General features: G+C 39.8%; 4 protein-coding genes across 4 annotated transcripts; 3 read left to right on the forward strand and 1 right to left on the reverse strand.

Moving 5' to 3' along the window:
• Positions 1 to 425: 425 nt before the first annotated feature.
• On the reverse strand, positions 426 to 1,326 carry DSM5745_06770 (uncharacterized protein; the record flags this gene model as incomplete). Its single annotated transcript, XM_026748786.1, has 2 exons — positions 426 to 1,187; positions 1,258 to 1,326. The coding sequence occupies 2 exons, from the start codon at positions 1,324 to 1,326 to the stop codon at positions 426 to 428; spliced, it is 831 nt and encodes a 276-aa protein (XP_026603090.1).
• Positions 1,327 to 8,090: 6,764 nt separating this feature from the next.
• Positions 8,091 to 9,124, forward strand: DSM5745_06771 (cytochrome b5 reductase family protein; the record flags this gene model as incomplete). The annotated part of the gene is made up of 3 exons (XM_026748787.1): positions 8,091 to 8,358; positions 8,420 to 8,497; positions 8,559 to 9,124. The coding sequence occupies 3 exons, from the start codon at positions 8,091 to 8,093 to the stop codon at positions 9,122 to 9,124; spliced, it is 912 nt and encodes a 303-aa protein (XP_026603091.1).
• Positions 9,125 to 9,564: 440 nt separating this feature from the next.
• Positions 9,565 to 11,279, forward strand: DSM5745_06772 (MFS transporter; the record flags this gene model as incomplete). Its single annotated transcript, XM_026748788.1, has 5 exons — positions 9,565 to 9,699; positions 9,753 to 9,773; positions 9,821 to 9,878; positions 9,939 to 9,998; positions 10,057 to 11,279. The coding sequence occupies 5 exons, from the start codon at positions 9,565 to 9,567 to the stop codon at positions 11,277 to 11,279; spliced, it is 1,497 nt and encodes a 498-aa protein (XP_026603092.1).
• A 592-nt stretch (positions 11,280 to 11,871) lies between these two features.
• DSM5745_06773 (transcription factor domain-containing protein) lies at positions 11,872 to 14,487 on the forward strand (the record flags this gene model as incomplete). The annotated part of the gene is made up of 7 exons (XM_026748789.1): positions 11,872 to 12,001; positions 12,069 to 12,153; positions 12,218 to 12,326; positions 12,402 to 13,333; positions 13,380 to 13,790; positions 13,839 to 14,074; positions 14,123 to 14,487. 7 exons carry the CDS (start codon positions 11,872 to 11,874, stop codon positions 14,485 to 14,487), a joined length of 2,268 nt encoding a protein of 755 aa, XP_026603093.1.
• Between the last annotated feature and the right edge of the window lie 187 nt (positions 14,488 to 14,674).

A 14,674-nucleotide genomic window follows, 5' to 3' on the forward strand; every position in this document is an offset into this window, starting at 1 on the left:
CAATGGAAAACCAGGCGCAAAGGGACAGAGGAATGTAGTGATGTCAAAACAGGGAACGCAGACTTGGGAGCAAAATAAAGACCATGAGACGAAGAGCATAGACAAAGAGATTTAAGAAGAAAGTTCAGGAGCGTTGGAGGGGTGTTGGTAGAAGCAAAGAGCAGGAAGCACACAGAGAAACTCAATGAGGTCAAGACACGAAGAAAAGGCGCACCGCAAAGGATGAATGGCGAACGAAACCAGTCATTGTACAGACTCGAGATAGTAGAGGAACATCACATTCCCTGCCATAATTTCCAAAAGTCCCATCTCGTGTGCCGTCCGGACTCATGACACCCCTGAAGGCCAGAACAATCAAACCTAGGCAAAGATGGGGAAAGCTCGCCATTATCAATTAGATGATCGCGTAACCTCTAAACGCCATTTCAGACACAGTGGCCTGGAGGTCCTCGGCCGCAGAGATAGTCCCAGGCAAACTGGAACTCCGGCCGGATACGCCTTCTGTATGCAGGTGTATCAGGCCGGTTGCTATCATCCAACTCGAAGCTCATGAGTTTCCAACTGTCAAACCACGGCGGGGGTTGGACATCTGGAGCAGGGCACGGCCCATCGCTGTCTCTGGCAATCAGATACAGCACGGACTCCGTCAAGGCGTTGGCGTTTAGCATCTGAATGCGATAGCCGTGCCAGGGGCCAGAGGGCCCTGGGCTCGTTGTGTCACCATCGTAGGCGTGCGGGAGCCGGGGGTCGTCGGAAAGTATGAGATGCGGATCGTCCGGTCTGGGAGGGCCCTGGGGGTACCTCGGCAGCCACCAGAGGATGTCGGATTTGGCGAGCAGCGACACCAAGCACTGGTTCACTCCCACCCCAACGTGGAAGTGTACAGTCCGCGCATCCCTGATGTCGCCGCATTTGGAACTTCCTCTGTCTGCGAGGCGGATCCCGAGTTTCTGCTCCCACCATTCATTCCCCTTGCCTGAAATATCATCAAGATGGCTTCGCAGCCGGTAGAATACAATATAAGGGTGGTGTTGTTTTGGTTTGCGGCCATTCAGGTAATCCCAGGCAAGCTGGAATTGGGGTCGGAGGTGCCTTCGGTATACAGGTGAGCGGCGAACTCTTGTATCATAGAGCGCCGGTAAATAATGCAAGGACAGCTGAACGACTTTGTCTTCCAGGCCGGTTAGCTATCAAGACCAGAGTCCATCGCACTCGGTGTCGAAGCTTCGGGATATATGCCAGTAAAGACCAGGCCACGACAGGGAATGGCCTAGTAGAGCCCTTGAGCGGCGCCAACACCGTGTTAACAAATGCCGGCACCCACATTGACTGGAACAAGCATAGTTTCCTCTCGAAAGGCATATGACCTGCCAGTCTGTATATAGCCCTCCCCGGAAAGAACTCTTCGCAAATGCGATCAGCAAAGGAAGGTATGGTAAGCCCATGGTGTCGGAGCGGAGGACTGGCAGGCTGTAAAAGCCGCCAGAAGCCTCTAGCCTAAATTAGCTTTGTTCCCCGCGCTTATCCTAAAGAGGCTAGTGTTATTATATATTACTTTTTTTATTAAAAATTTTATATATAAATTATTTTTTAGCTAGATTTACTTATTATTTTATAATATTATTATTTATCTTATAATATTTTTATTTTATTTTTATAAATAACTTTTTTAGCCTTTTTAACAGGTTATAAGCCCCTAATTCTTTTAAAATTTTATTTATAAATATTACTTATTATTATCTATTTTATATTTAAAAATTTACATGTAATTAATTAAGACAGCAGCGCTGGAAGCCCTAAAATTTAATTAATTAATTTTAATTAATATTTATAAATATTTTTACTTTTAATATATTAAAAGGCTTTATAATACTTAATATAACTCCCATACCTATTATAAAAATAATATTTACTTTTATTATTATAATAAATTAAGTAACAAATCTACCGGAAAAAGCCTTTATACTTAATATAATAAATAAAAAATTAAAAGGTAAGGAAGATTATAATATATAAACCTGGTTAATAAGCCTAAAACTAGACCTATATAATCTTAAGGCACTTATTAAAAAGAATATACCTTGCCTAATATTAATATTAATATTATATTAAAAATAGGCAACCGCATTAAAAAAGGTTTAGATATAACTTATAAAAAGTTTAATAAATAATATTATATAAATAATATAAGTAAATTTAAAAAAGGCGTTATATATAAACAAGTTTTACGCTAAAATTAACTAGGTTTTTAATAAAAATAAATATATAATAGCTTATATAATCTAAGAGAAGGCTATTACTATTAACCAGGCTAGTTATAAAATAATTTAAAAGTTTATTAAAGCACTTTATAAAAAGTATAAATTTAGTAATAAATTTAATATAATTATTACTTTGTACTAGCAGTTCTTTTTACTTTTAAAAAAATTATAGGCGGAAATACCTTTATATTATAAAATAAAGTATATTTTAACACCTACAAGCATTATTAAAAAAATAACTATAGTATAGTTTTAAAAGGTTTATTATAAGGTTTTAAATAAAGCAAAGGTTTAGACTTTTATTTATGCGGTAGTATTAAAAAATAATAATAATAATAGTAATAAAAATAAAAATAGGGACAAGAATAGTTCTAATTTTAAAAATAAAAAATAAAACATACCTTGTTAAGGTGCTCTGGAAAAAGGGGTGTTTAATAAGTAATAGGTAAAAAAAAGAATAACTTTAAAAAAAAATTAGCAAAAGAAATATATAATTATTATAGTAAAGGACCTTATAATTCTTTAAATTATTACTATCTAGTACTAAAAAAGTAACTATTAAGCTAGTAATTATTAGGCAAGATCTAGTGCTATAAGTTTATTAGGCTAATAAATTTAAATAATAATAATACTAAAAATAGTAATGCTAGCAAGCCTAGCATTACCGCTATTTTTTAATAAACTTAGGGTAAATATAATATAAACTTTAATATATATAGCGCTATGCTTTTTATTATATTAATAATATTAAAGTTTTATAGTTAATAACTAGTAAATACTAGTTCTAGAATTTTTATATATAATAATAAAGACCTTATAAAAAATCTTTATATTATTTAACTCCTATAGCATGCATTTACTATATTAAATAATAAAAAAGTAATCCCTAAAGGGAAAGGCAAAGTAAACCTACATATTTAGTTAAATAATAGCAAGGTATTAATACTATAATTTAATTACCTATAATCTTTAAAATTACCATATAATATTTTACTAGTAAAAAAAATTAAGATAAACCTAGGCCTCTGGTATAATAGTAAATTATTAAAAATTTAATAAATTAAAAATAATAAGGTTATCTTTAAGGTTTATATTAATAAGAACGTGCCTTAGTTAAGTAAACTAAATATTAATAAGGAAGCAAGCTTTAATATAGCTTTAGTTTTAATAAGAATTTAGCATAGGTGTTTAGGCCATGTATTAATATTATAACTTAATAAGAATTACGCGCAGTTAAATAATACTAATAATAAAAATAAATATTAAAATAATAAGATAATTATAAATTATAAAATTTACAAGCTAGCAAAGTTAAAGAAAAAGGTTTTTAAAACTTCTTAATAATAAGTTATAAAGCCTTTATAAATAATACATGTTAATATTTAATTAATAAAGCCTTAGGGTATATAAGAATATAATTACACTTTATTAGCGCTTAATAATAACTTTAGGGATTATTTTTACTAGTTCTTACGCCGGAAAAATAAGCTAGCAAACATGCTTATTTACATGCATTTATAATAGCTTAATATAAGTAAAATATATATTATAAAAATAAAAAGTAATAATACCAGGGATTTTAATAATTATAAGGCCTAATATTACTAAAATTAAACTAGTACTAAATTTAAAAAAACTTTAAGTTATATACCTAAAAAAAATAGCAAAATTAAGTAGTTTAGTAGGTATATTATATAAATTACTTGCAGCATAATAATAAATATAAAGTTATTAAAAAAGCTATAGCCACTAGCGGTTAAATCCGCATTATATATTTAAAATTAACTTATTTAAAAAGGTAAAATAAAACTACTAGTAAAAAAATTTATAAAAGGCCTGGGGATACTAGTGCTAAATAATACTTTACTAAAGTATTTATAAATTTTTAAATATAACGCCTACATTTATATTCCTGTAAAAATAAAAATAAAAGCTTTAAAAATAATGCCTAAAGCGGAAAAAAAAAAACTTATAAAATATAAAAAATCTTATATTTATAAAATATACTTCCCGGAGTCCGGAAAGATTATTAAATTAAAAAATATTATATTTAAAAAAGAAAAAAATAATAATAAAGTGCCTTTACCTACTCCACCGCATTTACTAGTTAATTTTAATAATAAAAAACCTAGTAATTTAGTTAGTTTTAATAAGTAATTTAAAATATAAAATTTTAATAATAATAATTTATAAGTGGCTAATAAAAGTAAAAAAATTATTATAATTAAAAGGGTCTAAACCTTATCCTTAGATCTAGCGCTTCCTGCCCTAGAATTTACAAAATTTATTTTAATAAAAAAAGAAAAATTACCAAGCTATAAGGCTTAGCTAATATACTAATTAAGGCCACGTGCTTAGGTATTTAATTAGTAAATATTAAAAAAAAAGTGCCTTTAGCAGCTAAAATAATATTAAAAACTATAATTATATAAAAAAAACTTATATAAGTATTAAAGAAAGAAAATACTCCTAGTATAAATTATATATAACTATTTAAAGAGCTAATAATTAAAAAGATAGTTAAAAAAGTTAAAAAAGTAAAAAAAAATATAAAAAAAAAGATAAAAAAAATGCAAGCAAGTAAATTACTAAGTTTATTTATTTTTAATAATATGCTAGTATTCTTGCCTTGTAAAAAACAGGAGATATAGGTATAAAAAGTATTATAATTAATTAAAATAAAAAAAAATAAAGCAGTTTTAAAGCAAAAAGTTTTAGAAAACTCACTACCTTTAAAAATTAATAATAAAATGTGTATAGCCATGGCTTAATACTTTAAGGCTAAGATATAGTATTATAAAAGTAAAAAAAAAAAAAAAAAAAAAAAAAAAAGAAAAACACTTTTAATTTATAATAAAGGACTTGGGGCTAATTTTACCTAGTAAAAAAGTTAATAAAAAATAATTTAAATTAGTATGCTTTGCAAATAAGTAAGCAAAGTAATTAAAGTAAGAATAAAAACACTAGGATGCTAAAAAAATAAAATTAAAATTACTTAATTTATTAGCCTTACCTACACTACTAATTTTAAATAGCGTTTATTCTTTTAAAACCTATAAAATATTAATTCTAAATAACTATAAAAAGGTAATAAAATCTCCCTAAAAAAATACTAAATTAAAGTAATAAATAAGCAAAATACTAAGCTAAAAAATATCCCTGTATAAAGATTAGTTCCCTAATTTTTAGCTATTTAAAAAAAAAAATCATACCAGGAAAATGGATTTTTAACATAAAAAAAATAAAAAAAATAATATTAAAAAGTTTCGCGCCTGCTAGGTTATATATAGTAACTTTTAGGTTAAAAATAGCAGCCTAAAAACATATATTTTAGTTATTATTAACACGCTAGTAAAAATCTATTTTATAGCTATTTATAAAAGGGGTTACTATTATATTTAATTTAACATGGTAACCACCTATCTTAACTTTATAATAAAGCAAGAAAAGGTTCTTATAAAGTAACTAATAAGTTTAAAAAAAAAAAWTTTTTATTTGCCTACTCCTCCGTGCTTTATACAGGTTAAAAAAAGTAGTATACTTTTAAAATAAAATATTTATAAATATATTAAAGAGTATAAGCCTTTAAAGTATTAAAAAAAATCTATGTTTTTTTTATTACGCCTACAAGGGCAGTATTATAATTATTTATATAAATAATATTTTAGTGGCGGCGCTTATAAAAAAAATTTATAAAAAGTTTTTAAAAAAGTTAGCTAAATACTTTAAACTTAAAATTCTTAAAAAATTAAAGCGGTTCCTGGGATATAATATTAATTTTATAAAAAAAAAATACTTATTTTTTAAAAAACCTATATTTAAAAAATCCTAAATTAATTAAACTTTAACAAATTAAACAGGTAAAGAATTTTAATAAATCTAGGTTAAAAACACTTAATAAAGGCAGCTGTTGCTATATTTAAACTATTATAAAAAAAATATTTTAAAGTATTAATAATTAATAGAAAAGCTTAACTAAATATTTAAAAAAATAAGGCTAAATATTAAATATGCCACTATAAAATTATTAAGGTATATTTTAAATTTTTAAAGTGCTAACTTTACCGCGGTTAAGTATATATTTTAATATTTTAAAAAGTATTAAAATCTTAATATTTTCCTAGGTATAAATAATAAAGTGCTAGTTAAATATATAAATAGTTTACATGCTAACTATAAAAAAAAAAAATTAATAAAAATATATATATTTTATTTTTACAGCGCGCCTATTTTTTAAAAATTTATAAGGTAATTAATTATAGCCAAAAGTTTAACTTTAACAAAATTTATTATATTTAATATAATAGTAAAAAAGGCTATTTAGCTTAAAAAGCTATATATAGCTTTAAGGTTTAATATTAAAAAACCTATAATAGTTTATATAAATTTAATAAATATAATTATTAAGTTAGGAAAACCGGGGTATACTCCGGGAACTAAATAAATAAATATTTAATACTTTTTAATAAAAAATCTTGTTACTAAAGACCTTATAAAGTTTAAAAAAATTAATAAAATTAAAAACCTGGTAGATAGCCTAATAAAAATACTAAATAAGGTAAAGTTTTAAAGTTTTATTAAAATATTAAAGTTAATAGTAATAAATTTAGCATAAAAAATTAAAATTTTAGCTACTTAACCACCATGTTTTTATAATTTTTATATTTTTATAAGTTTTATATAGCTTTAATATATTAACGCTAGGGGGCTGTATTAAAGTAAAAAACTAGTAGGCTATAAAAGCCACTAAAAGCCTTTAGCCTAAATTAGCTTTATTCCCCGCGCTTATTTTAAAAAGGCTAGTATTATTACATATTACTTTTTTTATTAAAAATTTTATATACAAATTATTTCTTAGCTAGATTTACTTATTATTTTATAATATTATTATTTATCTTGCAATATTTTTATTTCATCTTCATGAGTAGCTCCTCTGGCCTCTCCAACACATGGTTGTAGCGCTAATATTATACCGCGGGACAGACAAAAAAGAAGGCATGGGTTGTAAGCACGACGCCCAAGATGAAGCATCTTAGATTGAACACGAGACTCATCCATATATCTGGTAGAATGGCGACTTTGAAAATGGACAGGCTTAAGCGCCAGTAGCCTGCCTTGACGTCGAGATTTCGCCGGTAAAGAGGCATTTTCTGCTGATACGAAAGTCTGCGCCCGTCATTCAAGCTGTTCTCGCTATCCGGTGCTGTGAAGTGGCAGGATTTGTGATTCAATTCCCAAGTTAGCTGGGCTGCTTTCCTCCATTGTTATCAGGCTGCCTAGTCACAGTGTTCGGCACCGTAGGTATTGGCTGGTTGTGGCTGAGGCCTCTAGAATATCTGTGCATTGTATTAAGCCAACTGAACCACTGGGGGTGTCAAAAAGGCGCACCTTGCTGGCCCAGAAAGTTTGTCTCTGTGCACTGAGTTGAGTCCAAAGCAGTAGAAAATGAATGCAGATGTGGCCTTGCACTGGCACGTGATGCACCAACGGGAAGCTTCCTCTTCCGTCTCGTGTTTCCTACTCCGCATCTTGTTACGAATGGCCCCCAGCAGAGTCCCAGCTCTCAAGGACTGCCCGACTTGGACGCGAGATGGCCAATAACATTCCAGGACCGTATCTGATCATACCACTCTGGGATTGCACCACCGATCGGTGACCGGCAGCTTGCCCTGCTGACGGCGTCTCAAGCGCCGACACCCCGACGCCGTAAGCAATGGCTGTCGACACCGAATATTTAAACCGGCCAGGACATGCTTTCTCTGCTCCAAATCGCCAGAAACCCTACTGCTAACAGTCACTCTGCCTTCAGCGCACTTCGTTACACCCCTCATGGCAAACCTCGTCAATCGGCCCCTCGCCGCCAAAGCTCTGGCTGTTCTTGCTGTTGGTGGGATCGGCACGTACGCAGCCTCAAAAATCTTCATCAAGGAGGCCTTTGCACAGTCTCCTGATCTGGAGCTAAAGAAGGTATTCGGTCGTGGGCCGGCGTTGAAGTACCTCCGTCTTCATAGTTCCGAGAGTGTCAATCACAACACGAAGCGGCTGCGGTTTGAGCTGCCCGGTGGTGAGCGCTCGGTAAGCGGGCTTGGTCTGACGTGTGAGTTTGGTGATCTGTGGATATGCTTTCAAGGAGAGGAGCTCATTCGTTTACCATCCAGCTGCGCTCCTCACGTTCTCCAAGCCAGAGGGTAGCTGGCTCCCCGTTGTGCGACCTTACACTCCTGTCAGCAAATTAGGTAAGAAGAAGAGTTGCGCAGCTCGCCTATGTTTGGAGCCTTGTTTTAATGGAAACAACAGACGAACCCGGCTTCGTTGACCTCCTCGTCAAAAGGTATCCTGACGGAAAGGCAAGCACTCATCTTCATGGCCTCAAGCCCGGCGACAACCTTTTCATCCTTGCGTCTCTGCCAGGGTTCAAATGGACGCCGAACAAGTTCTCGCGCGTATATCTCATCGCCGGCGGTGCAGGGATAACACCCATCTACCAGCTGGCGCAAGGGATCCTCGACAATCCCGCGGATAGCACGAAAGTGACCGTGGTCTTTGGCGTCAATACGGAAGAAGATTTACTTCTGCGTGAGGAATTTGACGCGTATAAGCGCGCGCACCCGGACAGGCTTGATGTCCACTACACCGTCAGTCGTCCAGGAAGCGACTTCAAGCCGGATCAAGAACTGCGGTCAGGGTATGTGATCAAGGACGTCCTTGCGGAAGTCATGCGTGGGCCAGAGGAGGCCAACACCAAGGTATTTGTTTGCGGACCCCCCGCTATGGAGACGTCGCTGGTTGGAGGCGGATTCGGGAAGCAGAAGGGGATTCTGGGAGAGTTAGGATATTCTAAGGATAGAATCCATCGGTTCTAGGCCAGTGTGCTTTATGTATGATAGAATCATCGTCAACAAAGTGATGGCCTGCTTCTCCCTTCAGAGCGCTTTGGGCACTCAACTGAAGGTTGCATCAAGATGAGCTCACGCAATGGCAGCAACAGCAACACCAACTGACATTGAGAACGACAAGATAGGTTGCGTCGAAGCTCGAGCTATCACCGGTTGCTGACCGGTTGCTGTTCGAGATTATGGAGCCGCAGGTAGTGAATGTTGCATCTGGCTGGGGTGAATTGGCCTTCTTATCTTGCCACCAACAGGTACAAAACGGGCTCCGCGGGACCCGCACTGGCTCCATCAGATTATGACTGCGAGAACACATCCGCTGCCAACTTTCTGCTCCATCCTTCAACCTCTTGAGCTCGGTGGAGAATCGCCTTGGAGCTACAAGGACGCCAGCTACCTTTCTTGCAGATCTCATGGACCTCTACCGTTGTCATCGCATGATGTTTACGGCCCTGGGCGCTCGCCAGGCCAACCAGCGCCCATTTCTGCTCCAGTGGAGAGCTTCGAAGGGCTTTATAATATTCGTGGTGGTTTTTGCTGTCTTCACTGTATTTTTCCTCTCCTTCCTCGGTATTTTCAACATGCTGACCGACGTTGACAGGACATTCTGCTTTATGGAATTGTATGTACTACGGATTGCACTCATGATCTCAGAGACTGACAGACCAGATCGTCCCTGTGACTCCGACTGCGCTGCACGAAAGAGCTGGAATTAGTGAAGGAGATGGTAAGAATGCTTTGATATATTCGCAGCAGCATGTGGCTAACAACACCCTAACGCCACCAGAACAATCTTGGACATCAGTCCTCCTAGGCCTCTACGGCGGCGCTCTTCTCACTTGTTCACGTACGTTCTTCACCTCTTTCCCCAAATCGCCAATTAGTAACACTGACACAACCCACAGTTCTCGCTGGCTACCTCGCTGACAGAATCGAATCCCGTCGCTGGCCTCTGATTCACGGTCTCGTGGCCCTCGGCGCATCGACAGCTCTCCTCTGCGTTGGAACCCACATTGGGCTCTGGATTGCTGGGCGTCTCTGCCAGGGTGCGTCGGCCGCTATCGTGTGGACAGTCGGCTGTGCGCTAATTGTCGACACGGTCGACAAGGATGCCCTGGGCCAAGCTCTCGGGTATATTGGCATGGGAATGACCTTTGGCCTTATGGGCGGTCCGCTTGTCGGTGGTGCATTGTATGAGCATGGTGGCTACTACTCGGTCTTTGCGTTGGCATTTGCGCTCATCGCGTTGGATATTGTCTTTCGTATTGTCATGGTTGAGAGAAAGGATGCGGTGCAGTGGCTTCAGGGCGAAGAGCAGATACAGCCACAGGTGCCGGTCGTCGCTGTTCCTCAGCAATCGGAGAGCGACACAGACATCGAGGGCCAGAAAGGCAAACAAAGCCTGCAAGCACCATCGCCCCAAGACACGCCCATCCCAACTCCAACCGCTGAGCAACCAGCAAGAAAACAAAAATGCGCTGTCCTCACACTCCTCGCCTCCAGTCGCATGCTCGTCGCACTCTGGGCCTACTTTATTCTCTCCGTGCTCCTTACCTCCTTCGACAGCGTGCTCCCCCTCTTCGTTGAAGAGACTTTCCACTGGGCCCAGACCGCACAGGGTCTCATCTTCATTCCACTAACTTTCCCGCATATTATTGGTCCCGCGGTTGGGTACATCAATGACCGCTTCCCAGCATCCAGACGCTACGTCGCGGGCGGCGCGTTCTTCGGCACGGTCCCTGCTCTCGTTTGTCTACGCTTTGTGTCGGAGAACAGCATGCATGATATCGTTATTCTCTGTGCACTCCTTGCCCTGATCGGGACCTGCATAGCAGCAATGTTCGCTATTATCCTTGCCGAAATTTGCTACGTCGTCCAGGAAAAGGAAGAAGCCAATCCCAGGGCCTGGGGCAAAGGCGGTGCAATAGCGCTGGCTTACGGCATGAGTAATGCGGCGTTCGCGGGTGGCAGTCTGGCTGGACCCTTTCTGGCGGGATTTGTCCGGGAGCATCAGGGCTGGGGCACTATGGCGTGGGTTCTTGCGCTCATTGTCGGTCTTACCGGCTTTCCAGTTTTGGGGTTCATGGGGGGGTGGATACTAGAGGAGAAGAATGGAGATTCAGAATAGCAGTCCAACTCATAGATTCAGTGCTGCTGAGCGATGATTTGGGGTTGTTGAACATTGCTCTTGGGATGTTTGAGTTCTTCAGCGTTTTCTGGCGCGCATACGGAGTACATGATACATAGTACATAGTGCATGATAGACTATGTGGATGAACATAGCTCAGTTTAATCTATTTGTGGTGCTTGAACCCACTTACAATATCTCTACTCTCCTGGAACATGAAAGTGTCCGCTCTTGTCCCTTATAAAGCGTTGGGTCTTGTACTGTTGCCTAGGTAATCAATATACTCGAAATCCCTGTTTCCCTTCCGGTTGTCTGGACAAGCTTACATCAATGCAAGAGCGACTCTTGATAAAGGCCCCGGCCTACCACTTCTAAGCCTCGTTGAGTTCTACCTCATTCCACTGAAGCGACAACTACCAACAAAGAAGCATGGTCGTCCAGCGAGCATCTGCGGCCTGAGGCACCATCCGGAACCACACCCGAAACCCAGATTGCCAAGACCTTCTTCCCCAGATTCCCTCGGAGCTCATTCCGACGACCTTCCTTCTCCAACAGGCCCGTCCATCATCAACCAGGCGGAGAAGCATTCTCGATGAACAGCACATCGCCCAGCCAAGATCACAGTGGCGCCGATACTAGCCAGCGGCCCAAGCGCCGCAAGATCGCCGTCGCCTGCGATGAGTGCCGCGTTCGGAAAGTCCGTTGCGACGGCGTCCAGCCTGGTTTGTGTTGTCTCTCCCACAACATTTGAAATCGAGACCTCTCGATTTACTAATACTGTTCGCGCAGCTTGTGGGCCGTGCTCGAAGAGGGTAGATAAGGGTGCCCAGTGCAGGTATACCGGCGAGCCGGAGAAGAAGAGGGCGGCGGAGAAGTGAGTCGCCAGTAAAATCCACGGTACGACGATCTTCGGCTGACGCAGGGTTGCAACCTACAAGCTACATCACGACCTTGGAAAATCGGATCAAAGCGCTTGAGGGGCCCGGGCCGGTTTATGTCCCTGGTTTCTCGGAGGCGAATGGGTTTCGCGGGTGGGGGCATGACTCTGTAAGCTTGGCCTAGGACGCTGGATAAGGGCAATTCAGCTGTTGTATCTTGATTGTTCTGATGGCTTCTCGGCAGATTGGGACACCTACTCAGCAATCAGGCCCGACGGAGACACCGCGTTCGCAGTCATCCCTGGCTCAGGCCACACCATTTCACAGGCCGAATTCTTCTTTCGGGGCCCTTTCTGGCCGCTCTCCCTCATCTGGCAATTTAGTTGGTGATTCTGTTCCTCTCATGAATGGAGCGACCCGTTCAGCTCGCAGGACGTCACAACCAACTGAAAGTGCGGACGGCATAAATGCGATGATGGGGGCTGTGGAAGAACGGCCCTCTCAAGAGTTTTTCGGCAGCTCAAGTGCTGCTAGCTTCATGCGCCAGATCAAGACGGCGGTGGACAAGAAGGTTTCCTCTCCGCAACAAGATACCGCAGATCCTGCCAACGATTTTGGTCTTCGGGGAAGTTTTTTATCTCCGCAGAGGCACCGGACAAGCGCCATTCATGACTACGTATTGCCCTCTCGGAAGACGGCAGACAGCCTCATGAATGTTTACTGGCATTACGTCTTTCCTCTCTATCCGCTTGTTGACAGCATTCAGCTCCGGGAGGAGTATGCACGACTCTGGACGGGGGAAGGGCTACAGTCCGACGAAAATATGCTAATGTGTATATTTAACGTTATTTTTGCTCTGGCTTGTCAGCTCGCCGATTTCATCACCCCAGAAGAGCGGGAGACCTCAGCAGCTTCGTTCTTCTCCCGTGCTAAAGATCTCTTACACTTTAGTCTTTGGGATTCTGGTTCTGCTGGACTGATACAGTGTTTATTGCTAATGGCGCAGTATTTGCAAAGTACCAACTCCGCTCATCAGTGCTGGATCGTCACCGGCCTCGCCGTGCGGAACGCCCAAAGCATGGGTTTGCATCTTCCGCAGACAATATCCCGTCTTCAAAGCCCCCAGGAGCAGCAGCTCGCCAGAAAGATCTGGCATGGCTGTGTACTTATGGACCGGTACGTACCGCTTGATCATACCCTTCATAGTCTAACGCTTGGCCAGGGTAATATCAATGACATTTGGACGGCCTGCTATGATCTCAAAAGCATCGGCAGGGTCCGTACCGTTACCCGTCACTATTGACGAGGAGTATTTTGCATCTGCCTCTGGTGTTGAAGTAGCACAGCCTACTGATCAGCCCTCAATAATGAGTTTCTATGCCAAGTCGCTGGAGTTGTACGAGATCCTGAACGACATTTTGCTTAGTCTATATAAGCCTACTCCGGAGGAGCCAGATGATGTTTATGGATTCTCCTTCAACAAGGATAGTAGCGAGCGCGAGCTGACTATTTTTGAGCTTGACCGAGCTCTTACCAGCTGGACGCGAAGTCTCCCGCCTCATCTCCGCGGCGAGCTTGCTTCGGGGTCCAACGCTAACATCTTCTACCGACAAAGCGTCGTGTTGCGAGCGAGGTATGTTTCAGCTGAGTCACTAAAGATGCGCTAATCAGTTGCGGATAGATTCTTGCATGTTCGGATGCTCCTCTTCCGACCCATTCTCTCCAAATATTGTACGTCTCGCGACGCAGCCACCGACCCGCTTATATCGCTCACGGATTCCTTTCCTCAACGCGTTGCCCTGCAATGCTCGATCATTTGCGTCAATGTCGCGCGAGATATTATTGACCTTATATACGGGAACATTCCTTCCGATGGAACCTCTGGCCCGCTTCCGGCCTGGTGGTATAACATACTCTGTAAGTCTCTTTTAAGTCATATTCTGCAGGAGACTTGACAGGTCGCAGACGTATACACGGCAGCCACCGTCATTATAGCCAGCCGGTTGTGCCCACCGATTCTAGAGGAGGTAACTGAAGCCGTGATTACCCGTTCCTGGAACTACGCTCTGGAAATCCTACGCAAGTACCAGAGTTACAGCACCTCTGCACGACGATGTGTGGCCGCACTGGAGATACTATATGAGCGTGCTGTCACCGATGCTCCGATTGGGGATAACCAGCCTCAGTCGCAACCCGGTCCACTCATGGCTAATTCGATTGAGGACATGTCTTTAGGTGAAGGCATGAATCCTGGCCTGTTGGACAGCTTTGATTTACCAGACTTTGGGGATATGTCTTGGCTGCATAGTGTACCGAGTCACTTATATTGACCGTGCACTATTTATTACCGGGAACCCAAATGGTATCATTCTCAGCGTCTGGTCTGACAGGACCACGGTTATATCTCGCCCCAATCCTCCCGATTCTGACATATCAGTGCCACTATAGCTGGAACGTCACACTGCTTAAGGTTGGAAGCTAAGCATCTGATTTTGGCGTCGTCCGTGCCGCCTTTTC

Source organism: Aspergillus mulundensis (genome assembly GCF_003369625.1).
Source record: "Aspergillus mulundensis strain DSM 5745 chromosome Unknown scaffold_6, whole genome shotgun sequence".
Lineage (NCBI taxonomy): Eukaryota > Fungi > Ascomycota > Eurotiomycetes > Eurotiales > Aspergillaceae > Aspergillus > Aspergillus mulundensis.